This window comes from Camelina sativa, chromosome 3, assembly GCF_030686135.1.
Source record: "Camelina sativa cultivar CO46 ecotype springtype chromosome 3, ASM3068613v1".
Taxonomy (NCBI): domain Eukaryota; kingdom Viridiplantae; phylum Streptophyta; class Magnoliopsida; order Brassicales; family Brassicaceae; genus Camelina; species Camelina sativa.
This window is the reverse complement of record NC_141882.1, coordinates 1,994,661-2,020,509: the sequence shown is the minus strand read 5'-3', so window position 1 is coordinate 2,020,509 and position 25,849 is coordinate 1,994,661. Positions and strand designations below refer to the sequence as shown.

General features: G+C 38.2%; 5 protein-coding genes and 1 pseudogene across 8 annotated transcripts; 4 read left to right on the top strand and 2 right to left on the bottom strand.

The window, feature by feature from the left end:
* The first annotated feature begins 188 nt into the window (after positions 1-188).
* LOC104763361 (UDP-glycosyltransferase 75B1) lies at positions 189-2,001 on the top strand. The gene is given in 2 exon segments (XM_087497858.1): positions 189-1,839; positions 1,841-2,001. Coding segments are annotated over 2 exon segments (1,455 nt in total). The 5' UTR covers positions 189-447; the 3' UTR covers positions 1,904-2,001.
* A 1,300-nt stretch (positions 2,002-3,301) lies between these two features.
* Positions 3,302-5,034, top strand: LOC104763354 (UDP-glycosyltransferase 75B2-like; annotated as a pseudogene). Its single transcript, XR_015588278.1, has 2 exons — positions 3,302-3,504; positions 3,711-5,034. The product of XR_015588278.1 is annotated as a UDP-glycosyltransferase 75B2-like (transcript).
* Positions 5,035-5,574: 540 nt separating this feature from the next.
* LOC104763348 (protein transport protein SEC23 B) lies at positions 5,575-10,737 on the top strand. The gene is made up of 13 exons (XM_087497848.1): positions 5,575-6,612; positions 6,717-6,890; positions 7,384-7,545; positions 7,747-7,889; positions 8,045-8,120; positions 8,210-8,382; positions 8,461-8,542; positions 9,064-9,141; positions 9,430-9,591; positions 9,672-9,935; positions 10,020-10,124; positions 10,239-10,395; positions 10,481-10,737. The coding sequence occupies exons 1-12, from the start codon at positions 5,836-5,838 to the stop codon at positions 10,383-10,385; spliced, it is 2,343 nt and encodes a 780-aa protein (XP_087353974.1). The 5' UTR covers positions 5,575-5,835; the 3' UTR covers positions 10,386-10,395; positions 10,481-10,737.
* A 320-nt stretch (positions 10,738-11,057) lies between these two features.
* On the bottom strand, positions 11,058-12,402 carry LOC104763341 (oil body-associated protein 1A-like). The gene is made up of 3 exons (XM_010486727.3): positions 12,059-12,402; positions 11,474-11,877; positions 11,058-11,381 (listed from the first exon to the last, which is right to left on the bottom strand). Exons 1-3 carry the CDS (start codon positions 12,202-12,204, stop codon positions 11,206-11,208), a joined length of 726 nt encoding a protein of 241 aa, XP_010485029.1. The 5' UTR covers positions 12,205-12,402; the 3' UTR covers positions 11,058-11,205.
* Positions 12,403-12,542: 140 nt separating this feature from the next.
* Positions 12,543-16,662, bottom strand: LOC104763330 (synaptotagmin-5). Of its 2 annotated transcripts, XM_087497851.1 has the most exons (13): positions 16,342-16,662; positions 16,140-16,242; positions 15,943-15,995; positions 15,708-15,828; positions 15,174-15,295; positions 14,926-15,027; positions 14,632-14,706; positions 14,273-14,352; positions 13,890-14,040; positions 13,587-13,817; positions 13,215-13,493; positions 13,007-13,120; positions 12,543-12,899 (listed from the first exon to the last, which is right to left on the bottom strand). In XM_087497851.1, exons 1-13 carry the CDS (start codon positions 16,444-16,446, stop codon positions 12,753-12,755), a joined length of 1,683 nt encoding a protein of 560 aa, XP_087353977.1. In that variant the 5' UTR covers positions 16,447-16,662; the 3' UTR covers positions 12,543-12,752. The 2 variants fall into 2 exon arrangements, with proteins under 2 accessions (XP_087353977.1, XP_087353975.1); XM_087497849.1 differs by having other exon boundaries at positions 15,943-16,242.
* Positions 16,663-17,652: 990 nt separating this feature from the next.
* On the top strand, positions 17,653-23,183 carry LOC104763325 (SNF2 domain-containing protein CLASSY 3). 2 transcript variants are annotated; one of them, XM_087497842.1, is made up of 4 exons: positions 17,653-18,205; positions 18,331-20,708; positions 20,791-20,937; positions 21,025-23,183. In XM_087497842.1, the coding sequence occupies exons 2-4, from the start codon at positions 18,348-18,350 to the stop codon at positions 22,960-22,962; spliced, it is 4,446 nt and encodes a 1,481-aa protein (XP_087353968.1). In that variant the 5' UTR covers positions 17,653-18,205; positions 18,331-18,347; the 3' UTR covers positions 22,963-23,183. The 2 variants fall into 2 exon arrangements, with proteins under 2 accessions (XP_087353968.1, XP_010485015.2); XM_010486713.2 differs by having other exon boundaries at positions 17,917-20,708.
* Positions 23,184-25,849: the final 2,666 nt, after the last annotated feature.

Genomic DNA, 25,849 nt, shown 5'->3' with positions numbered 1-25,849 from the left:
ATCCAAATATCAAACGCAAATTATAACAGTTATATACTCTGTTTCTTTTTCACTCTTATAATAACATCTCTCAAAACATTTATAAACTATTATATGCATGAACTTTTGTATGTTTTGTTTTGGTGGTTATAAAATGTTTGTATATTCATGGAAATGTAAACATCAAATGTGCAAAAAAGCAAAACCCAAATTTGGTTTTATATGAATGGAGCGTTTATCTTGTGAGCGTCACCGCCGACGTCACAAGTAACCTGGTACCGTTTTTGCGTATGTTTGATGAATACGCACGCATGTGCAGCAGTGCAGACATCAAAATCCAATTGCTCATCTATATTTATATATACACATACATATGAAAGCACAGATTCATAAGCATACACACAGATTCTTGTATTGGACTCTCTTCAAACGCAAAAAAAAAATTAAAATAAAAAGAAAGATAAAGAGATGGCGCCACCGCATTTTCTACTGGTAACGTTTCCGGCACAAGGTCACGTGAACCCATCTCTCCGTTTTGCTCGTCGGCTCATCAAAACAACCGGCGCACATGTCACTTTCGTCACTTGTCTCTCCTTCTTCCACCGGTCTATGATCCCAAACCACAACAAGGTGGACAACCTCTCTTTCCTTACTTTCTCCGACGGTTTCGACGACGGAGGCATTTCAACCTCAGACGACCGTCAAAAGCGGTCGGTGAATCTCATGGTTAACGGTGATAAGGCTCTATCTGAGTTTATCGAAGCTAACCGGAACGGAGGCTCTCCAGTAACTTGCTTGATATACACGATTCTTCTCAATTGGGCTCCAAAAGTAGCACGTAGATATCAACTTCCTTGTGCTCTTCTCTGGATCCAACCCGCTTTGGTTTTCGACATCTATTACAATCACTTCATGGGATACAAGTCCGCTTTCGAGTTACCGAATCTCTCTTCTCTGGAGATCCGAGATCTTCCTTCTTTCCTCACACCATCCAACACAAACAAAGCAGCATACGCATTGTTTCAAGAAATGATGGAGTCTCTCAAAGAAGAAAACAACCCCAAAATTCTCATCAACACTTTCGATTCGCTGGAGCCAGAGGCCTTAACGGCTTACCCGAACATCGCAATGGTGGCGGTTGGTCCTTTACTTCCCACTGAGGTTTTCTCAGGAAGCACCACCAAGTCAGTTAAAGATCAAAGTAGTAGTAGTTATACACTTTGGCTAGACTCGAAAACAGAGTCCTCTGTTATTTACGTTTCTTTTGGAACAATGGTTGAGTTGTCCAAGAAACAGATAGAGGAGCTGGCTAGAGCACTCATTGAAGGGAAACGACCTTTTCTGTGGGTTATAACTGATAAACCCAACAGAGAAACGAAAGCAGAAGGTGAAGACGAGATAGAGGTTGAGAAGATAGCTGGTTTCAGAGACGAGCTCGAAGAGGTTGGGATGCTTGTATCGTGGTGTTCGCAGATAGAGGTTTTACGACACCGATCCGTAGGTTGTTTTGTGACTCATTGTGGTTGGAACTCTACGTTGGAGAGTTTGGTTCTTGGAGTTCCGGTGGTGGCATTCCCGATGTGGTCAGATCAGCCGACGAACGCAAAGCTACTGGAGGAATCATGGATGACAGGTGTGAGGGTAAGAGAGAACTCGGAAGGTTTGGTGGAGAGAGGAGAGATAAAGAGGTGTTTGGAAGCAGTGATGAAGGAGAAGTCGGTGGAGCTGAGGGAAAACGCAGAGAAATGGAAGCGTTTGGCGACTGAAGCGGGTGGAGAAGGAGGGTCTTCGGATAAGAACATGGAAGCTTTTGTGGAGGAGATTTGTGGAAACTCTGTTGTTCAAAAGTTAAGTTGTGTGAAGTGAAGCAGAGGAAGTTAAAGTAAAAGACAAAGAGTTGGTGTCCAGAAGTGGCCATATATGAAAGTGTTATTTGCTAACACTTTGTATATATCAATTCAATTAAACACAAAATGTACTCCATTATTAATCATCTACATTGACTTATGCACAATTCAAAAACCTACTTGGCATGGTGGTTTAAAATTCAAAAACCCAAGTATTTTGCTGAAAACAATTTATTTAGAGGCCAAGTTCAATGGAGAGCATGGTGAGCTACTTGGCATTGTGGCAGTGACGTGCCTCATGTGAAATGAAAAGGGCATTTGCCTAAGGCCACAAAATAACAAAAATTGTAAGATCATATATATATATATATATATATATATATATATTTTAGTTAGGTTATGTATTTAGTTTGAAAATCTGTTTACGCTTTTTATTGATTCTTCTTATTTCATATTTCTTAATCTTTAATTGTATTAATAGAGCATTATATAATGTATTAGATGTTTGAAAGTAAAATGAAAAACCATATGAAAATTGAAAACTTGTTTAAAAATTTTGTACGAAAATATATTTTTAATGAACTAACAAAATGTTAATGTGACAATAAAAAATAGATGGTATGATATTTTAGAGTCTATTTTATATGTTATAAAAACACATATGTAAAAATATTTTACTTATGTTTTGTTCATATTTTACATATGTTTTGCTTATTTTTGTCAATATCTATTCAACATTTCAAAGAACAAATAAATAACTAATTTCTGCAATATATAAACAATCACACCTACAATTTATATTTATATAGAATTTAATGTAAACCATACTCAATGTATCAAACAATCAAATAATTTATATATATATATAGATGATTTTATCATAATCACAAAATAATATAAATATATAAACAATTAAAAATAGATATCATCTACCTATCGTATATGTAACCATCTAGTATATATATCATTTTTAACATTTTTTAATAACACATAACATATTTTTTAATTCGCCCTAAGCGTATATGAACCTAAGCACGACACTGCATGGACGTCGGTGACACCAGCTTCTTTGGCTCCCACAACTGCTACTTGCTTCATGATGGATTGTCCTGCGACGGACACAAAGTTCTTCAGTGCGTCCACGACTGCTACATAGAACTTTAACCTCTTTTAAGTCACGTAAAAATATATCCACATCTCACGTGAAAAAGACGATCTAAAGTTTTATTTGTTTTATTTTTATTATTTTGTATACTTGTATCCTTCGTCAAAAAAATTATCGTAGACATAGCCAGTGGTCCACGGTGGAATGAATATTGGGTAATAATTATATGTAGAAAGTGAAGAAAAATAGAAAATTGGAAAAGGTAAATTTTGAAAGAAAAGTCTTTGTCCTGCTAGAAACGAGTACTTTTTGGGCTTGGCAAGATTCCATTTCATTAATAAGGAAAGAAGAAAGAAATGCTAAGTAACCAAGCTGCCTTGGTGGTTTTGATTTTCTTTTTTTGATATTGGCTATTTAGGGGGGATTCAATTTCTAATTCGTCAAAAGATTATGAGGCGTTTTGAAAAAGATTAAAAGAATAGCAAAAAAAAATTATATTCTGTTGTCTCTTGAAGAATAATGTCTCAGCTTCTCTTCGGTCTCTCCAAACTCTCTTCCCGGAACGATGTGCTTGTATGTAAGCTTCTCTTGCCTTCTCTCTCTCTCTCTACTGGATGCGTTATGTATTAGTTAGGATTTGCTTTAAAAATAAATTTGAGTTTGTCTCTAAATGATGCCATCAAAAGATAATCGGAGGGTGGAGATTGGGTTAAGCATAGTTAGACAAGAGAGTGTTTTACATTACAATTTGTTCTGATGATGTCCTAATTAGTTGGCAGATACACAAGACCGTCCGTTTGTTTTCAACCAGCCCTTATCTGACACTTGGCACTAGGGTTAAGAAATTTTTGCCGGGCGGCTGGAAAATTGGAGATGTTCTTTTGTTTGACCCGACCAAAGAAGAGATAGTCACGGTCCCGGTGACTTGCTTGATCTACACGATTCTTCCCAGTTGGGTTCCAAAAGTTGTGCGTAGGTTTCACCTTCCCTCTGCTCTTCTTTGGATCCAACCAGCTTTCGTTTTCGACGTTTATTACAATCACTCTACCGGAAACAACTCCGGTCTTGAGTTCCCCAATCTTCCTTCTCTCGCAATCCGAGATCTTCCTTCTTTCATCTCACCATCCAACACGAACAAAGCCGCACAAGCTGTATATCTAGAAGTGATGGAGTATCTCAAAGAAGAATCCAACCCGAAAATTCTTGTCAACACATTCGATACGTTGGAGCCAGAGGCGTTAACAGCTATCTCGAGTATCGAAATGGTGGCAGTTGGTCCTTTACTTCCTGCGGAGATTTTCACAGGAAGCGAAACAGTTAAAGATTTATCAAGAGATCAAAGTAGTAGTTACACACTTTGGCTAGATTCTAAAACAGAGTCCTCTGTTATTTACGTCTCTTTTGGAACAATGGTTGAGTTGTCCAAAAAACAGATAGAGGAGCTGGCAAGAGCGCTTATAGAATGGAAACGACCGTTCTTGTGGGTTATAACTGATAAACTCAACAGAGAAGCAAAGATAGAAGGAGAAGAAGAGACAGAGATTGAGAAGATAGCTGGTTTTAGACACGAACTTGAAGAGGTTGGGATGATTGTGTCGTGGTGTTCGCAGATAGAGGTTTTAAGACACCGAGCCGTAGGTTGTTTTGTGACTCACTGTGGGTGGAGCTCGACGCTGGAGAGTTTGGTTCTTGGCGTTCCAGTTGTGGCGCTTCCGATGTGGTCAGATCAACCAACGAACGCGAAGCTTCTAGAAGAAAGTTGGAAGACAGGTGTGAGGGTGAGAGAAAACTCGGAAGGTTTGGTGGAGAGAGGGGAGATAAGGCGGTGTTTCATGTTTGGAAGAAGTGATGGAGGAGAGAGCTGAGAAGCTGAAAGAAACCACAGAGAAATTGAAGCGTTTAGGGATTGAAGCGGGTGGAGAAGGAGGATCCTCGGATAAGAACATAATAAAGGCTTTTGTGGAGTCTCTCTGTTTTGAGGTTGTGTGAAACAGAGGAGGATTAGCAATGTAAAAGTAAAACAGTCCATATAACAATATAGATTTAGCAACTGGCAACTGCGATTTAATATATTCTAGTATGTGTTTATCGTCAAACTAAAAATGCTCACAACGTGTCTTGCACAGATTCATGTTGTAGGTTACTCATGTATCTTTTGAGTTTACAAATTCTGCGCACCTTGCTTGATTCAATGAAGCATATATTGTATTACCACCCCTAAAATAGTATTGTGAATATATTGTAATCCCTGTTAAAATTTTGTTGCATGTAATTTGTGAGTTATTTAATTTACACAAACTTTATTATGCAAAGCATGAAGTTTCTTCTAACCGGAGATAAATACAAAATAAAATGATAAAATTATATTTTCGAGAAAAAACTACCCTGACAAAGAAAAAGACTGGTAAAGAAGGTTCGGATTGGGCAAGTGATGTCACATTTTTCTAAAATAAAACATCATTAGAAAATTTCTTAAACTTAAATAAATTCATATATTTGTTTGGGATAAATTAGCCCAAATATACTTTTAGTAATTAACGATTTTTTTTTTTTTTGGTCAAGATATATACAGTACATAGTATAAATATATTAGAAGATTTGGTCAATGTTAAACATAAGTTGATTTTGCCAAAACCAAATAATAAAGTGAATCTAAACAATTTGGCATTAATTACTGTTCCTTTTTTTATAACCCTAAAAAGGAATTTATGTTATTAGAGAGATGATGACTGTTCCTCATAAAAATCTCACATAGAGAGAGAGAGAGATCCCTTCCCACAGTTTCTTCTGAATTTTACAGAAACTGTACGATCAGAAAAAAAAAAAAACAATTCAGAATCCAAAAGGAACAAACTTTCCAATCCAATTCCGGCGTAATTCTTCCTTGGATCTTTATTTTAAACCATGTCAGAGATGGCGACTATGGATCCGGAAGGAATCGATGGAGTTCGTATGACGTGGAACGTTTGGCCTCGTACCAAGGTTGAAGCAAGCAAGTGTGTGATCCCTGTCGCTGCTTGTATCTCTCCGATCCGTTACCACCGTGATATTCAATCTGTTGGTTATGCTCCTCTTCGTTGTCGCTCTTGTACCGCTGCTCTTAACCCTTTTGCCCGTGTTGATTTCTCCGCTAAGATCTGGATCTGCCCTATTTGTTTCCAGCGTAATCACTTCCCTCCTCACTACCATGTTATGTCTGAGACTAATCTCCCTTGTGAGCTGTATCCCCAGTACACTACCGTTGAATACACTCTGCCTAACCCTTCTCAGCCTACCGGTGTTGGGAATTTTGATCAGAGTGGTGCTGTTTCTTCACAGCCTTCGCCTTCCGTGTTTGTTTTTGTTTTGGATACGTGTATGATCGAGGAGGAGTTTGAGTACGCTAAATCTGCGCTCAAGCAGGCGATCGGGTTGCTTCCGGAGAATGCTCTTGTTGGGTTTGTCTCGTTTGGGACACAGGCGCATGTTCACGAGTTGGGGTTCTCTGATTTGACTAAAGTTTATGTCTTTAGGGGAGATAAGGAGATCTCCAAAGATCAGATTTTGGACCAGTTGGGGCTTGGTGCTTCTGGGAGGCGAACCCCTGTTGGTGGGTTTCCAATGGGGAGGGACAATTCTGGCAAGTCTGGTGTTAATAGATTCTTGCTGCCAGCCTCCGAGTGTGAATTCACTATTGATTCGGTTAGTTTTATAAAGTTTTTAGCTTTTCTTCTTATACTGATTGAATTTTTCATATTGCATAATGTAATCAAAGCTGATGATGATAAATAAATTTGGGAGTGTAGCTGTTGGATGAGCTACAGACGGATCAGTGGCCTATCCAGGCTGGACGTCGTCAGTCGCGGTGCACGGGAGTGGCTTTGAGTGTAGCCACTGGACTTCTTGGAGCTTGTTTTCCTGGAACTGGTGCTAGAATCGTTGCTTTAATTGGAGGACCATGTTCTGAGGGGCCAGGCACGGTAACTTCATTTTTTTATCCCCTTCTTTCTATAGTTGCTCTGATTGTTTGGTTGAGGAAATTGGGGGATACATTAGCTTCTTAACTATGGAGTTGTTCGTTATAAATTGTTGTAATGGTTTGGCCAAAAAAAAAAAAAAAGACTGTTGTAATGGTTATGGTGACAGTTGGCCATAACAAAGCTAATGTATCCCCCAATATCCTGTTGTCGGATATGATCGAGCATCAGATGCTCATGTAGCCTAAATAGGATGACTAGGTTTGTTGCTTAAGATAGTTTGAATTTTGTATTGCAAGTCTGTCAGGCTGTAATCTTGATCTATGATGGATGTTCTCTTCATCTTGTGCTGAGCTACGTGTGGGTTATGCATCTCCGTATTATATGACCATTTTTCTTGCAAGTATAGTAATAAGAAAAGTGTTAGGAGCAGAGCATATTTGGCCTCTGATACAAAGTTCGTCTTCTGAGTTAGTACTTCCTCTTGCTTCTGCAGATTGTGTCAAAGGATCTATCAGAACCTTTGCGTTCACACAAAGATCTCGATAAAGATGCAGCTCCCTTCTATAAGAAAGCAGAGAAATTTTATGATGCTCTCGCTAACCAATTGGTTAACCAAGGACATGTACTGGACCTTTTTGCATCCGCACTTGATCAGGTAATTTATTTTCCCTGTTTGTTATGATCACGTTAAGGTAATATCTTATCTGCTACAAACTTTCTATATTGGAGAAGAAGATTATTTTGATTAACTTCCTTGTTGTGCATGCTCTAACTATTTTCAGCAGAGACATTAAATTCTGTTAAAATTTACTTCAATTCGGACCATTATCATATTTTCTGTGTGTTTAAATGTTAGGTTGGTGTTGCTGAAATGAAAGCTGCGGTTGAAAGAACTGGAGGACTTGTTGTTTTATCAGAAAGTTTTGGCCATTCTGTATTCAAGGATTCCTTTAAGCGAGTATTTGAAGATGGCGAACAGTCTCTCGGCCTTTGTTTCAAGTGAGTTGTTGCTACAGACTACTGTTCTTCTTGCTATTTCATTTGTCCATGCATGCAAATCGAGTTTTTCTAAGCATAATATTTGCCGCTTATATTGCATCAAAGATATTGTCAGTTAGTGACATTCTCACTCGTTTTTCAACCTATCATCTCAGTGGTACACTTGAGGTCATCTGTTCAAAGGACGTAAAAATCCAAGGGATTATTGGACCTTGCGCGTCATTGCAAAAGGTTGAAGTTATTCTTACAGAAGTTTATCTTTTTGTCTTTAAATTATGGTAGATAGCTTAACAGTTATCCTTTTTTGGGAACAACTGCAGAAAGGCCCAAGCGTTGCTGATACAGTTATTGGGGAGGGGAATACTACAGTTTGGAAGATGTGTGGCCTCGACAAAAGTACTTGTTTGACAGTCTTCTTTGATCTTTCTTCTAGTGATCAATCAAGTACTCCTGGAGGTGTAAATAACCAGCTATATCTACAATTTTTGACAAGGTATTCTCTTCATGCAATTCTGGATGTGTGCATGTTCATCTAAATAGTAGAAATTTGACCTTACTTATATGATTGCAGCTACCAAAATCCCAAAGGTAAAACATTACAGCGAGTTACTACTGTTACCAGACAATGGGTAGATACTGCTATTAGTACAGAGGTTAGTATTTTCACGTTCTGAAATTTTTTGCATTCTGCTACTGCATTATGGGTTCTAAAATCAGTTCGGATGTGTTTCCTTCCCCAAGAATGGTCGAATATGTCCTGGTCCATTGCCTTTGTATTTTTGTCTTTGTTTATTTTGCCTTTTAGAAACACTTGTTAAGCTATTTAAATGGTCGGTGTGAGAATTACATTGGGAACATGATCTCTCTGGCCGAGTGGGTGTGGACAGTTTGGTTGTGTTAAGACAAGTCATTTCCTTGTGTATTAACACTAGTGCTTCGGTTACAACTAGGACTTCATCAATTTGGAGTTTACAACTAGGACTTCATCAATTTGGAGTTTCTTTAGATTTTTGTGTCCAAATTGGTCTTGGTCTTGCATGTTCGTATTCCAGTTCTCTTTGTTTTTTTTTTTTTTTTTGCTTCGTACGTACTCTTATGGTCTTAACTTGCATTTTTTCTTCTTTGTACGTGGAGTTGCGGACATGGATGCTAATGAGAAGTATTGTGTCTGCAGGAATTGGTGCAAGGTTTTGATCAAGAAACTGCTGCTGTGGTTGTGGCCAGATTAGCTTCCTTGAAAATGGAAACAGAGGTGAATATTATATTGAGTCACTTTCAAAGTTAGATCCAATTCTTTGGTGCCTTCTGTTGATTTAGATCCAATTCTTTGGTGCCTTCTGTTGATTTGCATTTTTGCTAGTTCTTATATATCATCTTGGGGAAAACGAAGAGAAAGATGGTTTGTATGTTGGAATGTGAAACGTTTTTTTATATTAGGATTTTGATTCTTTGAATAGGAACTCTCTTAACCATTGTTTAACTCGGACTTTATCTTTGATTATCAAATTTATAAATGACCACTAAATTATTTATTTCGTAGGAGGGTTTTGATGCTACGCGATGGCTGGACCGGAATCTTATTCGTCTTTGTTCTAAATTTGGTGATTACCGGAAGGATGATCCTGCTTCATTTACTCTAAATCCAAACTTTTCACTATTCCCTCAGTTTACATTTAATCTCCGACGGTCACAGTTTGTGCAGGTAAGTATGACATATGAGAAGCTGTCAGCTCTGTAAGAACTGTCTTCCATCTTTAAATGTCTTTCTGGTGATATCATCAGGTGTTCAACAATAGTCCAGACGAAACTGCCTACAACCGCATGCTATTGAACCGAGAAAATATTTCAAACGCAGCTGTTATGATTCAGCCATCTCTAACAACATATTCGTTTAACTCACTGCCTCAACCTGCATTGTTGGATGTTGCTTCCATTGGTGTAGACCGTATCCTCCTGTTGGATTCGTACATTAGTGTCGTTGTTTTCCATGGAATGAGTATTGCACAGTGGCGCAACATGGGCTATCAAAATCATCCCGACCACCAGGTAATGACGATGCAAGTTGCAATTGACCATAATATTCAGGAATATTAGCCTTACATGTCTCATTTGATCCCTTTATTTGTTAAGGCATTTGCACAACTTTTGGAAGCCCCTCAAGAAGATGCTCAGATGATCATCCGTGACCGTTTTCCTGTACCGAGATTAGTTGTATGTGACCAACATGGATCCCAGGTTAGTGTTTTAACCCTTTTCATCTCTGAATTTGTAGTGGAATTTTGTAACGTGGAACACTGGAGTTGCTAGCTTTTACTGACGTTTTGTAATGCGTATGGGAATAATGGACAGGCAAGGTTTCTGTTAGCGAAGTTAAATCCGTCAGCTACATACAACAATGCGAGCGAGATGAATGAAGGTTCTGATATAATCTTCACGGATGATGTTAGTCTCCAAGTCTTCTTCCAACATCTTCAGAAATTGGCTGTTCAATCTTAAGAACACAGAGGTCTCTCTCTCTCTCCCCACTTCGGTTGAAGATTTGCTTTTGGTATTTTTCGTTCTGAGTGTTCGCTGCAAAACATAATATACAGACGGCATGAGACAAATGCAAATAAAGAAAGATGCAGTCATCGCTCACCCGAATGCCTCAAGTGTCTTAGCTTATTTATACACACTCATTGACAGACTAAGCTTCTGTTTCCTTTCTTTTCAGTGAGGTTTTTGTTTGTCATAGACTCATAGTGATTCAACAAATTTTGTAGTTTCATTTGGTCACTTGTATTATTTTTCTTTTCTTTTAAGGTTGTAGCAGAAGATATTGTTCTAATTATTTTAGTCCGTTCTGTCATTACACTACCGCAGTTTTTTAATGATGTCGTTAAAAGTTCATTTAATATGTGAACCCATATATATAAGGTTAAGCAGCTGACTTAGCCCCCGTCGTACCTGACTTCGTTAGACGATCCTACTTTACGGGCTTGAAAGCAGAAAACTAGTCTATCTCTTTCTATTTCTCTACATATGGAAAGAAATAGTTCTCAATGGACTTGACCACTCTTGATAGGCCACTGATCGTTGGCCTTTAGTCTTTCTGTTTGAGGTGGTGCAGTACCTATTTGACATATACACACAAATAAGAACTTTAGGAGTCATGTGAACACGAGAGAAAATTAAAACAACCAGACGCTCATATACTAGTTCAAGTCTTTTACAACATATACACATGACCGAGAGCTATATATAACAAAAGCAAAGGTCGGTAGCCTTTTTATTTACTATTTTCTTAAGTTCGCTATATTCAACTAACTTGAGAGTCTTAGACAAAGACTCTTGGAACAGACTCGACCGGCTTTATGTCAACCTCTCGCACCTCCAACGTCAGCCCTTTGCCTCCTCCATTTGCCAACGGATGGATCCCATGGTCTGGTCCCTTCATATAAGCCCTTGACTCTCTCTCCTTATCCATTGATACTCCAAACTGCTTTCCCGTCTCTGCAAACATTCATTCATAATGTATGCTATAAGTTTTATGGATATTTAAATCAAAATTAGACAGATCCATATATGACCAACGTAACTCTCACCCTTGATCATTTCCGGATAAAGTTGACCGTCTCGAGTTACTGCCATCATGATATTAGGCAAGCCAATGGGGAGCTGATGCCCCAAATCCACTTGCCAGAAATGGTAGACTTTCCCATAAGTCTTTGCAACTTTTTCGAGATCTTGGCGTTGAATTGCTTCAGGAACACCGGGCATGAACAAGAAGCCTCCTTTAACTTCCCACTCGTGAGTGTGCCAAAGCTTCTTCTCATCATCAGGTAATGTCATAAAGAGCTTCTCTGTTACAATGTACTCCAGACCGATCAGACGAGCGTTGGCATCGGGACCATCGTAGATCAGACACTGACGCATGTCCTCATTGATGTGACCGCAGAAATGGTGTGCCTCCACTTGACGGGTCATGTCATATGCATAAAAATGAAACCTACAACAAAGGTAACAAAATATGACATATTCACCAACAATGGCTTTGTACTGATCTACTACACAAACTCATGTCAAATAGGCATCTATTCCACACGTTGTTCACATAGCCACATAGGTTGGATTCTTTTGCGAAAATAATTGTTAAATGAAAAGAAGGATTAACGATTTCAGAAGCGTACGCGCAGAGATGTTGGTGAATTTGGTTAATCGGAGCAAAGCTTTGTACGGCTGAAGCTGCGGTGTCAACCATGGAGGTTCCAGTCTTCGTTGGCTCTCCTGGAACCTTCGGTCCATTTTTGGTAGATGAATGAACTGCCTTCTCCATTACACCAATCAGTTAATTTTCTTTTCTCTGCAAATTCTGTCTGGTTATAACTAGCAGCAAGTGAGAATAAGAGACGATGTTTTGTATTAGGTCTCGTCTTAATATAAAGAAGTAGACATGTGCATGGACTATGACACATGTCAAACATTGAAGGTGTCACCGAGTGTGCGTGGCTTATCTGGCTTCATAGTTTGGGATAATGTAAAGAACTAGTCAAAATGTTTATATGTGTCGATAGATTCAGAAGCTAGTGAAAGCAAATTTGGTGTAGACAAATATGGAGACTACGTGTACACAAGATTTAATGGTAAAAGGTGGGAAATTAATAAGGATTGTGATGCACTCGAAACCAAACCCCTTATGAAGCAAAGTAGCACAAATATTGTCTAGGGTTTTCGGAAAACGAGGAAAACTCATATTCGAGTCCATAGCTTCAGGGATACATGGAGACTCGTCTCTCTGTTCGAGTCTCCTCTGTTTGACAAAACAATCTTTTTGAGGCTACTAGACAAAATGTACATTCGAAGTTGAGAATCTTCCGTTTAAGCTTAGGAATCGCGATAAATTGACTGAGCCATCCACTTAAGATGCAACTGAAGCTTGCCCGCTTTGGACTCATCTAATGGGTACCAGTCTTTGTATTCCTCTTCCATTATAACCCTTGTCAACGTCAAGATGCATCTCCCAATGTAGTCCTGGCCACAAAGTAAAGCCACAATTTTTCATTTTCCCATGTCCAATGCCAACACAATAAGTAATAAACCAAGCAAGAAAAAAACCAGTAGTTGCGGTTTGATTTTACCTTTCCAAAGGTGTCGTGGTCCCAAACTTCAAGGACTAGCATATCGTGTAACCCGTCTTCAACTACAAAATCAAAAGTCTGGTTCCAAACCGGGTTCAAGCTGTCATTGACGACCTGGTGAAGCAAAATTACCATTAGTTAGATACGATCGAGGACAAAACATCAATAACATGGATCACTCTTTGATGCTATAAATGAGTGGTCTTACCCGAGTTTTGCTCTTGGCACCTGATTTTTTCATCGAGAGAACAACATATGGATCAGCTTTCCCCATTAGATCTTGTATTGGTATCTCTTCTGCAGATATCACTGTCACAGAGAGCACGCCTCTTATAATGACATCTTTTCTTTTACGGCTTGATGCATTTTCTTCATCTGTCGTATCATTCTTGAGCACCCTCTCTAAGGACGTCATCGATGAAGTGACAAAGGGATTTACGATGCCATTTCCCGAACCGTAAGGGATGTAAAGTAGCTCAAGGTGAACCTAATAATCAACGAGAACGAGTATTCATTAGCCTCCACAGATACATAAATCAAAGCATTTCTGGGTTACGACGGTCTAAATAGCTGATCTAACCTCTCCACGGTTCTTAGTATCTCTCTGGATCTCTAAATCTTTGACTAGCTTCAACCAGACGTCCTTAACTTTACCAGGTTCAAGTTCACAAAGCCGGATTTGGGCACAACCGATTAGCTCAGATGCCTGTATTCCCTCGTCATCGTATATTCTGACCACTAAATGTTGAGTTGACGCATCTTCGACGACAAATTCAAAATGCTCATTCCAGATGGGATTCAGGTCATTGTTCTGACGGGAATATATATAAATCAGATTAGCCTGGCAAGTTTAGCATAAAAAGAGAAAAACTAGACTACTTACAATTGTCTTGCTTCTCTTAGTCTTTTCTCGCAAAGGACGTATAAACATTTTAGCAAAGGGGTCCGATTTTCCAACTAGATCTTTGTTGGTCAAGTTCTTTGCTTGCACAAGCTTCACCTCCAATGTTCCAACAGGCTTTAGCTCCAGATCGCTGAGAAAAGAAACAGAAAAAAAAGCTATAATAGAAATCCAAAACCAGAAAGACAAGCACCATCATTTTGCACTGACACTTTCGTAGTGCTATAACACCATAGTCGGAAAGTCCAAAACAAAAAAAAAGAAAGTTGGGCATATCCCGCACTGAAGTAAGGGTCTAAACCCTCTATAAAAACCTTAAAAGGTATATTAACAGTTCAAGTTTATGTATTTAATCTGAGGTGTACCTATAATCACCAGGCATAATTGGGATGACCTTCCGAACAGGCCATGTGATAGAATCTTCCACGGCATCCCGAATTGTTTCCTGTTACATATCAACTCACAGGTAAGTGTCAAGACTTGAAACCATTTTGATAGTTCCTTTCTCTTAAACTCCAAAATGACATAAAGATTTGGCTTCAAGAAAATAATTTTAGTTGTGACAGAAAAAGGACAAAGATAGTTGGATATTGAAACACATATTAGTTTCCAGATTAAGTACGCACGAAATTCTCAGTAGAAAATGTGTTCATTTAGTAACAAATGAATACTATTTTAAAGAAAAAAAAGTGGACAACACTAGGAATAAAAGTGTAAGCCAAACCTCAATAGCTTCAGAAAGTCCAGGAATTGCTGAAATGTCCCCTCCAACAACCTTAAGGGTGAAGTCCAATTTTTTCTGCAGGACAGAATTGGACGTATAAGCTAAACAACAGACAAAACTGATCATAGCTATTCGAAGATTTTGTGTCATGACAGCTTTCTTCAATTAAACCAATCAAGGACACACATGCCGGTGAACACAAGGATGCAACAAGATGAAGCAAAAGTCAAAAAATTGTGGACACTCTTAGGCAATTACAGCTACAGTGGTTGAATAGCTTCAGAGGGCACCAACCTTTTCTCTCAGAGAAACACTGACAGCTCCAAAGCAAGGAAACTCATCAACTAATGGCCTAAAAATCAGCCTGAAAACACCAGTGAATCCAATATTTTTCACCTAGAAAAGAGAGAATACGAAATCAGTTGTAGTCAGCTTATCTTTGGTCAAAATAGAAAGATTAAAATATCATATGGTGTAAAATCAGATCTCACAGTATATGGAAGTAAGCAATCAAGAGAAAGCATGAGGCACATATACTGTACCTGAACTGGAAGAGATACACCAACTAAGGTCTTAATGCCAAGTACAATATTTGGATTTCCATCCCACTGCATATCAAGTTCCATGGTCACTCCATTTTTCTCACCGTCGATAATGGAAACACCTAACGAACAACAAGGGGCACAAGTAGACTCTTAAGCAACAGCACAATGTTTTGTTGGAGAAGACGGCTCCTCTTTTTTGCATACTTTAACACACAATCCGCAGAAATGTAAAGAAGGATACTGCTGCTATTACTTTTTTGAGTCGAAGTTAGTTCCACTTCGCATTCATTTATTCAATTGACATGATCTCAATGATATCACAGAAAAATAGGTTTAAAAGGTGGGAGACACGTAAAAGTAAGAATTCTTGACAAACGTAAGCTCAAGATTTCTGTGGACTCAACTAAACCGAACATTTCACAAGCAAAGGGAATCTACCGCAAACCAAACATGAGTCAATTAAAAAAGTAATGGTTACTTACATCACATCACAAATTTTAACATAACAAAACAGAGATGAAGAAAACTAACCTGTAAACTGAGGTGCCACAGTACCGAGAGTAAGCTTAGAAAATGTCAAGGAGGCCACTATGGCAGGTCGATATTGCTCGAGAACAGGCTCCACAGATGCTCTTATAAGATCAGAGGCTGCCTAAACTCCGATGAATCAAGAAACAGGAGAAAAAAAAAAAAGCCCTCAATCAAAAACAATATCTTGATTCATAAATACAAATAACATCTCTCGAACTGACAACAACAAAGATACCTCATCAACATAAGGCCAGATCTTTGTCAAGTGATGGTTGAGCCAAGTCAACTGAAGTAAATAAAACAAACAAGAATCAGTCCCCAAGTATATGACCAAATTTTTACAAATTTCGTGTCTAACAATACACAAAAGGAGAAAGATACGCAAACACATCATTAATAAATTACGCAAAACAGAAAAAATGGAACTCAACTTCTGACGCTCGGAGAAGACAACCCAGGAAGGATAAAACTCAGGAGGCAAAAGCTTCCTCGAATCTTCAACAGTCATCCTCGCAAAAGCAGCCACCGTATTCGCCTGATTAAAAGAAACAAAAAATCTCCATGAGCTGACCAAAATCGAGTATCAAAGTAAAAAAAGCCAATTTGATTGAGTGGGATGGGAGGGGTCTCTCACAAGTTGAGAGCGAAGCTTGGATCGAGAATTCTCCAACTTGACAAAACCGATGATGATTGCGATTCCGACAACGAGTCCGATTACAATTCCGACTATGAACCCCATTTTTTTTTTCTTTGTCGCCCGGATTTCGCAAAAAAATTTGCAATGTCCGTACTGACTTATCAGAGTACCCAAAAAAAAAAAAAAAGATCACACCACCAGATTCAGTTTCACGAGCTAAACCCACCGACTGAGGTAGAGAGAATGTATATAGTTTTGTAATCAATCTGTTTTTTGTTTTCTAAGAAAGCGAATTAAAAAAAAAAAAAAAAAAAAAAAGGGTCTTTTTCGATTTAAAAGGCTATAATACATTTACAAAGAGGTCGCTTTACCGACGAAGACGAAAAGGTGGTAACTTTTTCCGGAATCTACTTTGGACAAGAATAGACGAAGAAGCAGGCCCAAGAACATAATCGTCATGACAAAAGATTCGGCTTTGCATTCCCCAGGGTTTGGGAAACGAGAACAGAGTTTTTAAAACATGTTACCATCTTTTTATTTGGTACTATGTTCTTCGGGGACTTAATGTGTTTGACCATTCCGTTTTTGGAAGAACACTTTGCCTTCAAAGATCTCGGTATGTTCTTGGGAGACTCTAACTGTTGGTGGATTGGTTTGAGTCTTTGAGAGATGGTTATGATTTCTCATCGAGGCAATGTTACGGGCTTAAGAAGGCTCAGGAGGACGAACCCAACTCATGAAGAAGCTCTCAGGTTTTTGAATCTTCCATTGTTATATTTATAGAAAAGAACCAATGCGGCTTTGTTACAACTACTGTGGATGGTAAGAGTTTAATCAAAAGTTATTCTCTTTTTATTTTGTTATTCAGTTTTAGATCATACAGTGTGTGTGCTTCTAAGTTCTAATTACAATACCCTTGTTATTCAATTTCATACGAGCTTTCTCACAGAAAAAAACAAAAACAAAAACAAAGTGAATTTATTAGGAGATTAATGCAATGGTCCCTTTAGCAAGTTGTTATCTTTGACGTATTAGACACACTTTTAACTTTCTTTTTCCTAATCTGCTTAAATTCTCATAGGATGTGATGGTGATGCTCATTACTATGATTAGATTAAAGGTAGGCACCAAAGCTAAGTTGGTGTAAAAAGTTATCCTTCTTCAAACTTAGAACTTTGTTTAGTGATGTAAAATGACCAAGTCCCAAGATCACTTTTGCGTGAACCCATTCTCCTATATTAATGTCTTTGCAGACTCCTACTCTCTATTGTAATGATGTTATTTGCTTTTTATTAATATCTTGATATTGTGTTAAAGAGAATTGAGAGATGAAATTGCTTTTATACAAAAAAGACAAATGTAAAATATCACATTTAAAGAAATTAGAAGCTGTAAGACATTTATTACACATTGGTTTGTCTTGCAACTGCAGAATGACGTTTTAGGTTCTGACTCATAATTTTTTGAGTGGTCAAAAAGTAATTTTGAGGAGGAAAAGAAAAAAAAAAAAAAAAACAAAGCTTGAAATGGAAACTGATTAATGAGCTGGTTTGTGGAAAATGTAAGAAAACTGAGAAAAAATAAAGCAGAGAGAGAGAGGAGAGAGTGTGGAAAATACTACATAGTACGTTTTTGGGTCAAAGTTTTGGCGGTATGAGTAGTCCTGAAATAGCATGCTTTGGCTTTGACATCACGCTTTCTTCATGACCCTTTTCTCTCTCCGCCCATCACTTTCTTCTGTCCAATCTTCTGAATACTCAAAATTCTCCAAAGTCTTTACTCTTTACATACAGTCATTACACTTCATCATCTTCTCCTTAACCCTTTCGATCTCAAGGAAGACTCATTTTTCTTGTCCAAGGTTCTTACTTTTGTCTCTCTCTCTTTCTTGGCAGATTTTTTTCTTTTTTCTTTCTCAGACTCATTATCTTGTCTTCGCTACGGTTTCCTACAGTCTTTGCTCTCAATCCTGTGTTTCTTTTTCAGTTCTTTGTTTTGCCCTAATGGAGTGGATTGGGAAGAGAGTTAAGTCCCGAAGCAGGCAGCGTCTTCAGGTGGTTGATAAGCGGAAGAAGATGGAGGTAGAAGCTCCTGTGATATCTCCTCCAAAGAAACGAAGGCCGAGAAGAAGAAAAGACCCCGATTCTGACGTTGAGGACATCACACCTACTTACCACAACCGTCTTCCTCCTCCTGTTCAAGAAAATGACAGGTACTCTGCTGGTTTAAGGGCTGGGTCTGTTCAGAACAACTCTGTGAAGGAGAGTTTCTCTAGGATTATTAGGGATCTGAATGTGGAGAAATCAGGTCCTAGCTCCTCTAAGTTCAGAGATGGGTCTGAACACCACACGTCTGTGAAAGAGACTTCTTTTAGGGTTAGTGATTTGGATGTGGGGAAGAACTCAGTTCCTAGCTCTTTTGGGGAACAGAACACATGTGTAAAGGAGAAGTGTTCCCCTGAGATTGAGATTGGAGATTTGGATGTGGAAAAATCAGGTCCGAGCCCCTCAAAGTTAAGAGATTTGTCTGAACCGAACACATGTGTGAAGGAGAAGTGTTCCCCTGAGATTAGAGATTTTGATATGGAGAAATCAGGTCCGAGCTCCTCTAAGTTAAGGGATGTGTCTGAACAGAACACATGTGTAAAGGAGAAGTGTTCCCCTGAGATTAGAGATTTTGATGTGGAGAAACCAGGTCCGAGCTCCTCCAAGTTAAGAGATGTGTCTGAACAGCACACATGTGTGAATGAGAAGTTTTCTCCTGAGATTACAAATTTGGATGTTGGGATATCAGTTCCGAGCTCTTCTAAGTTAAGAGAGGTGTCTGAACAGAACACATGTGTGATGGATATGTGTTCCCCTGAGACTAAAGGTTTGGTTGTTGTAAAACCAGTCCCTGGTGAGATAGAGATTCTTTCAGATTCTGAGTCTGAAATTGGAGCCAGAGCTTCAGCCAAGAAGAAGCTTTTTGAGGACACTAGCAGAATCGTAGAATCTCTCAGTGATGGTAATAGCACAAGTGAAACTGAGGGAGATGAAGAAGAGAATGCAGAGAGTGCAGACAATAACACCAAAGATGATAAAACAGTCCACTCCCTGTCTTCGGAGGATCCATCTTCTTCATCATCATCATCATCATCATCGTCCTCATCTTCATCTTCTTCCTCGAGTGACGGTGAATTCAATTTAAAGGAGGTGGTTGGAGATAATACAGATGATGATGATTTCTTAAAGGTCAGTCTACCAGTCAGGAATGTCTCTATAGCGGAAAGGAAGCCTTTGGTAAGGTACAAGAGGTCTGGTTCTTGCTTAAACAACCCTAGAAAAGAGGACAAGAAGATTCGGAGATTAAACCATCGAGAAGAAGAAAAAGAAGAAGAACGAGATAAAGTAGTTGAAATAGTAATAAAGCAGCCAAGCAACCCGGTGTTCACTTGTACTCACTGTGGCAAAGAGAACACAGGAGTCCCTGAATCTCACAGCTCTTTCATGAGACCACTTGCATTAAGAGATGAAATTGAGGATGTGAAATACTTTGCTTCTACTATTGCATCAAAGTATGAAGATTCTATTTCCTTCAACTCTGGGAAATCACCTCAGAAACCACCTGAGTTGGAGAATCCAGAGACAGGAAAAGAAGTGAAAACACTTGAGAATCCATCCACATCCAGGCCTGAAGTTTTCACTTCAGAGAAAGCTAAAGAGGTACAAGCACCTGAAAGACCATCTACATACAGACCTGAAATTCTCAGTTCAGTAAAAGCAAAAGAGGTGCAAGCACTTGAAAAACCATCAAGACCTGAAATCCAGAATTTAGAGAAAGCAAAAGAGGTCCAAGCCATCAACAGGTTGGGGTCGGTGATACCTGCAGTTGCAGTTGCAGGGGGGTTGAATAAGTCTGTTTTGGCTAATGAACCAATTGATAATCAGTCTGATTCTTCTATCAGCTCTGCAGATAAATCTGGATATGAATCTGATCCTTCTCTAAAAGACAAAGAAATCAAGACTAATAACAACTCGGATTGGAGAGTGCTAAATGGAAACCATAGAGAAGTTGATCTTTTCAGGCTGCTTGTGAACTCTGTTAGGGATAAAGGTCAATTAGACGAAGGATATGAAGAAGCAGAAGAACTAGTTTCTTCACCTGAAGACCAGTCTCAAGAACAAGGAAATGAAGATCTACGAAAATATGATGATGATGGACTTCTAATCATTAGGCCACCACCATTGATAGAGAGATTTGGTATGCTGGAACCTCCATCACCACCTGAGATTTCTGAGTCAGAATTAGAGTTGCAGATGCTGTGGGAAGAACTAGCATTTTGCAGTAAATCTAACGACGTCAGCAACGAGCTTCCTTCAAATGTAATTTCTTGTTTTCTTCAAAACGGTATATTTATCTCCTTTCGTTTAAGAACAAAGTAATTCTGACATGAAATTTTTGCAGATGGAAGAAATATTAATTGATGAAACTCCAGCAGCAAAATGTAAAAAAGGGAATCACAATCTGATTCTTGATCTTGAGGTTGGTTTGAAGTGTATGAACTGCGGCTTCGTGCAGAGAGAAATCCGAAGCATGGATGAATCTGAGTGGGTAAGAAATTTGGAGTATTCAGTAAAATGAGTAAAAGTCTGAACTGAAAGGTTTGATAGTAACTCTAATGTATGCTTCTTTGTGTAGGGAGAGAAGATCACAAGGGAAAGGAGAAGATTTGATAGATTTGACGAGGAAGAAAATAGCAACATCCTTGGGAAACTTGGGTTTGAAGCTCCTAACACGAACAGCTTACATGAGGATTGTGTTTCTTCTGAAGGAACCGTTTGGGATAAGATCCCAGGGGTCAAATCTCAAATGTATCCTCACCAGCAAGAAGGTTTTGAGTTTATTTGGAGGAACTTAGCTGGTACAATCATGTTGAACGAGCTCAAGGACTTTGAGAATAGCGAAGAAACCGGAGGATGCATCATGTCACACGCTCCCGGGACAGGAAAAACTCGCCTGACCATCATTTTCCTGCAATCCTACCTAGCATGCTTCCCAGATTGCAAACCAGTGATCATTGCTCCTGCAAGCTTGCTTCTCACGTGGGCAGAGGAGTTTAAGAAATGGAACATAAGCATTCCCTTTCATAATCTCAGCAGTTTGGAGTTTACTGGAAAAGAGAGTTCAGCGGCGCTGGGACTTTTGATGCAGAAGAATGCCACTGCTAGAACCAATAATGAGATCAGGATGGTTAAAATATACTCTTGGATAAAAGCAAAGAGCATACTCGGGATCAGCTACAACCTCTATGAGAAGCTTGCAGGAGTTAAAGACGAGGACAAAAAGACAAAGATGGTGAGAGAAGTGAAACCAGACAAAGAATTAAATGATATCAGAGAGATACTTATGGGAAGGCCTGGACTGCTGGTTCTTGATGAGGCACACACGCCTAGAAACCAGAGAAGTTGTATCTGGAAAACGCTATCTAAAGTGGAAACACAGAAACGTATCTTGCTTTCTGGAACTCCTTTTCAGAACAACTTCCAGGAGCTGTGCAATGTTTTGGGACTCGCAAGACCTAAGTATCTGGAGAAGCTCACATCCACACTCAAGAAGAGTGGGATGACTGTAACTAAAAGAGGAAAAAGAGCTTTGGGGAACGAAATCAACAACCGTGGGATCGAAGAGTTGAAGGCTGTCATGCTTCCATTTGTGCATGTCCATAAAGGAAGCATTCTTCAAAGGAGCCTCCCTGGTTTGAGAGAATGCGTTGTGGTGTTAAACCCACCTGAGCTGCAGAAGAGAGTCCTAGAATCCATTGAAGTCACTCACAACCGGAAAACAAAAAACGTGTTTGAAACAGAACACAAGCTGTCTCTGGTCTCAGTCCATCCTTCTCTAGTCTCTCGCTGCAAACTCTCTGAGAAGGAACGTTTGTCCATCGACGAGGCTTTGCTTGCACAGCTTAAGAAGGTAAGACTCGATCCGAAGCAAAGTGTGAAAACGAGATTCCTCATGGAGTTCGTTGAGTTATGCGAGGTGATAAAGGAGAAAGTGTTGGTCTTCAGCCAATACATAGACCCATTGAAACTGATCATGAAACATCTGGTCTCTCGTTTCAACTGGAATCCAGGGGAGGAAGTGTTGTACATGCATGGCAAGCTCGAGCAAAAACAAAGACAAACTTTGATCAACGAATTCAATGATCCAAAATCCAAGGCAAAAGTGTTCTTAGCTTCAACAAAAGCCTGCTCTGAAGGGATCAGTCTTGTAGGAGCGTCAAGGGTGATTCTTTTGGATGTTGTGTGGAATCCGGCAGTCGAAAGACAAGCTATTAGCCGTGCTTATAGAATTGGTCAGCAGCGGATTGTTTACACGTATCACTTGGTTGCAAAAGGAACTCCTGAGGGGCCAAAGTACTGTAAGCAAGCACAAAAGGATAGAATCTCAGAGCTTGTGTTTGCATGCTCGTCGAGACCTGACAAAGGAAAGGAAAAGATTGCTGAAGCTGTGACAGAGGATAAAGTGTTGGACACTATGGTGCAACGTTCGAAGCTTGGGGATATGTTTGACAATCTTATAATCCAACCGAAGGAAGCAGATCTAGTTGAAGGTTTCAGCATACTTATGCCATGAGTCATCACCAACTCCAGGTACCAGGCCGGAAGAACTCTATATTCCGGGTCCAAGGATGATGGTTGCAATTTAATCTCTTCGCTTATATTATCATATGCTATTTCATCTTTTCAAGACTTGTGTTATGCTTTTGTGGGATACTTTTGGGGATCTGAAAAAAAAAAACACCTTGGATTTTGTATGAACCCTAACTTATATAGTAATATGTCTTATGCTGCAAAGAGTTGGACCCCTGATTATAAAGCAAGACTGAATCTGTTAGCATTCGCATCTTGGTTCCGCTTACACAAATGAAAAAGAGCAATGCAGCAAAGGAGAGAGGTCCCTTCCAATGCTTCTTTCAATCTGAGAAATTCAAATACAGAGACCACTTTGATGCCTAGCACAAAGCTTGAGAAATAGCGATGGAAAGAGATTTTGTAAATTCAGAGGCTATTTAAACCCTAACCGGGTCGGGACAATTTTTTTGAACCGGACCGATTGATCCAACCGGCTTGTGGATGAACGTTAACGAGCGACCAATGAAACTTCTCAGTTCACATCATCATCATGATTCAACATCAACATCGATGCTTGCAATACGATGATCACTTTTCAACAGAGTTACATGTATAATAAGATATTTGTTAACTTCTAAAACATCGATCTAGGTCATTTTAGGTTCTCGTTGTTTCTTGTTGTTAATAAGGGTAAATTACATACGATAGCAACTGTTCATGTTTTTTATCCATGGTAACGTCAAATACAACTTTCATAGAATAGCCACAAGGTATTTTTTATACCAAAATATCCATGTAACTAAACTAAATGATACAGTAATTATCTATGGGTAGTTAGTTTTTTTCGTTAGCTACAAAAAAAATATAAATAAAAAATATGAAATATTAAATAATATAAATTTATTATTATTTTTTTAACCTCTTTTATTTTCACATTTTTTTTCTTTCTAGCATTATAACTATTTTTTATATTTGTACTTTTAATTACAATTCATTTTTCTCTATCTTTTAAGATCCATTTTCATAACTTTTTTTTTAATTTGAATCGTACCGCTAAAAATGATTCGTGATTAATATTAACATGTGCATATGTGTTATGTGTTATGTGTACGTATATGATAATAAATTATATACTTTTGTGTACGTAAATATTAAAATAATTTGTATAATTATGTGTACGTATATGGTAATAATGTCATTCAATATTGTTTGAGACTAATTAGGGAGAGAAGTGAAACAATCACACATAAAGATATGTATAACTAAATCAATAACACATTCTCTAACTGTATTCTCACAATTACAAATAAACTCACCGTTGAACATAGTTATAGAGGTGTCAAACCCATCGTTGAACATAGTTATAGAGGTGTAAAAAATATAAGCTATGCAATGTTACAGTTTGGTGTACGTTCATAACGTTCTTTTATTTAGTGTATGTTGCAGTTTGGTGTACGTACATAACGTTCTTTTGCATAGTGTACGTCCACAAATCCATTTTAATGAAGGACATTATTGTAATTTTGTAGTCATCTTCAACATATCTTCTTCTACAACCCTAGCGAATATTGTCGTTGTTGTTCACCAGAAATTTTCTCTTTTTCTTCTTCTCGCCAGAGTTCTACACACCCATACACATCAGAAATTTCCTCCCCTTCTTCTCACCGGAGTTCTACACACCAAAACTCACCGAAATTTTCCTCCACTTCTTCTTATCGCTGGAATTATACACACCCAAACTCATTAAATCTTCTAACACATCCAAACACGCCGGAATTATACACATAATCGTTTGGTGTATATAATATTTTGTTTGATGTACGTAATAGTTTGGTGTACGTCCATTATGTTCCTTTGTTTAATGTGTACGTCCATAAAACTGTTTTTAATAGAAGATAAAATTGTATTTTTGCACTCTTCTTCAACATTGGTATCTTCTGCAACCCTAATATTGCAGTCATGTTCACAACTCCTTTTGAACCTTGTTTTTCTTTACAGTTTAATGTAATTTACACCTAAACCTTGTAAATCTAACATATAGTAGCATATTTTAAATTCAAAAAACTAAACTTTTGAGTTTTTAAGTGTTTGGAAAAACCAATGAAGCAAATCAGAATCATTTTTCTTTTCTTCTCCTCGCCAGAGTTCTACACAGCAAATTAAAATATTTCTCCTCCTCTTCTTCTTCTTCTTCCTGGAGTGCTAAACACAATTTTGTTTCATCGGAATTTCTTACTATTGTTCTCTCAGTTTCCTATTTTTTATGCGAAGGAAGAAGAACCAAATACTTAAAATAACTTTCAATTTATATTTTTGTTTTTTAATTAACCGAACATGACACCTTTGAGTAATGACACCAAATTATAATTTTCTAGTTACAGGATATTTTTGTCTCTTTTTTTTAGGGTGGCTATTGTGTGAAAAGTGAGATTGACTTTGTCAATTCATGAGAGAAAATGTTTTTTTGGTGTGATTTGTGAAAATTTCTTTGTTAATAATATATATATATATATATATATATATGATCTTGTTTTGAGTAAAACACCTTTTTTATATCTGGAAATCTTTTTTTTTTTTCTTTTTTTTTTTGAACAAATTATATCTGGAAATCTAAAAACCTTTATAATCATGTAGATCAATTCAAGGGGTTACAACTTAGAAGAACGAGAAATAATTAGCAAACATTATCTAACATAATTTTTTTTTTTTTCGTCAAGGTATCTAACATAATTTATATATCCATCTTTGAAATAATTAAGCTTTTTATTTTATTCCTTTTTCCTAAAAAAGCAATATGACCCGACTCTAAAACATAAACGGGCATTACATAGCCTAAAACATAAAGAAAGAGTGGGCCTCCCCCCACAAATAAAAGCAAAAGAAAGAAA

Excerpts from the sequence above, each read along its gene's own strand:
- LOC104763348 (XM_087497848.1), top strand. The coding sequence starts at position 5,836 with ATGTCAGAGATGGCGACTATGGATCCGGAAGGAATCGATGGAGTTCGT. Across the intron at positions 9,142-9,429 it reads CCTTGAAAATGGAAACAGAG|GAGGGTTTTGATGCTACGCG; the intron begins GTGAATATTATA and ends TTTATTTCGTAG. Across the intron at positions 9,592-9,671 it reads GACGGTCACAGTTTGTGCAG|GTGTTCAACAATAGTCCAGA; the intron begins GTAAGTATGACA and ends TGATATCATCAG.
- LOC104763341 (XM_010486727.3), bottom strand. The coding sequence starts at position 12,204 with ATGGAGAAGGCAGTTCATTCATCTACCAAAAATGGACCGAAGGTTCCA. Across the intron at positions 11,878-12,058 it reads ATTCACCAACATCTCTGCGC|GTTTCATTTTTATGCATATG; the intron begins GTACGCTTCTGA and ends CCTTTGTTGTAG. Across the intron at positions 11,382-11,473 it reads TTATCCGGAAATGATCAAGG|AGACGGGAAAGCAGTTTGGA; the intron begins GTGAGAGTTACG and ends GAATGTTTGCAG.
- LOC104763330 (XM_087497849.1), bottom strand. The coding sequence starts at position 16,446 with ATGGGGTTCATAGTCGGAATTGTAATCGGACTCGTTGTCGGAATCGCA. Across the intron at positions 15,028-15,173 it reads GTGTATCTCTTCCAGTTCAG|GTGAAAAATATTGGATTCAC; the intron begins GTACAGTATATG and ends TCTCTTTTCTAG. Across the intron at positions 13,818-13,889 it reads CTAAGAGAAGCAAGACAATT|AACAATGACCTGAATCCCAT; the intron begins GTAAGTAGTCTA and ends TATTCCCGTCAG.
- LOC104763325 (XM_010486713.2), top strand. The coding sequence starts at position 18,048 with ATGACCCTTTTCTCTCTCCGCCCATCACTTTCTTCTGTCCAATCTTCT. Across the intron at positions 20,709-20,790 it reads GCAACGAGCTTCCTTCAAAT|ATGGAAGAAATATTAATTGA; the intron begins GTAATTTCTTGT and ends AAATTTTTGCAG. Across the intron at positions 20,938-21,024 it reads GCATGGATGAATCTGAGTGG|GGAGAGAAGATCACAAGGGA; the intron begins GTAAGAAATTTG and ends TTCTTTGTGTAG.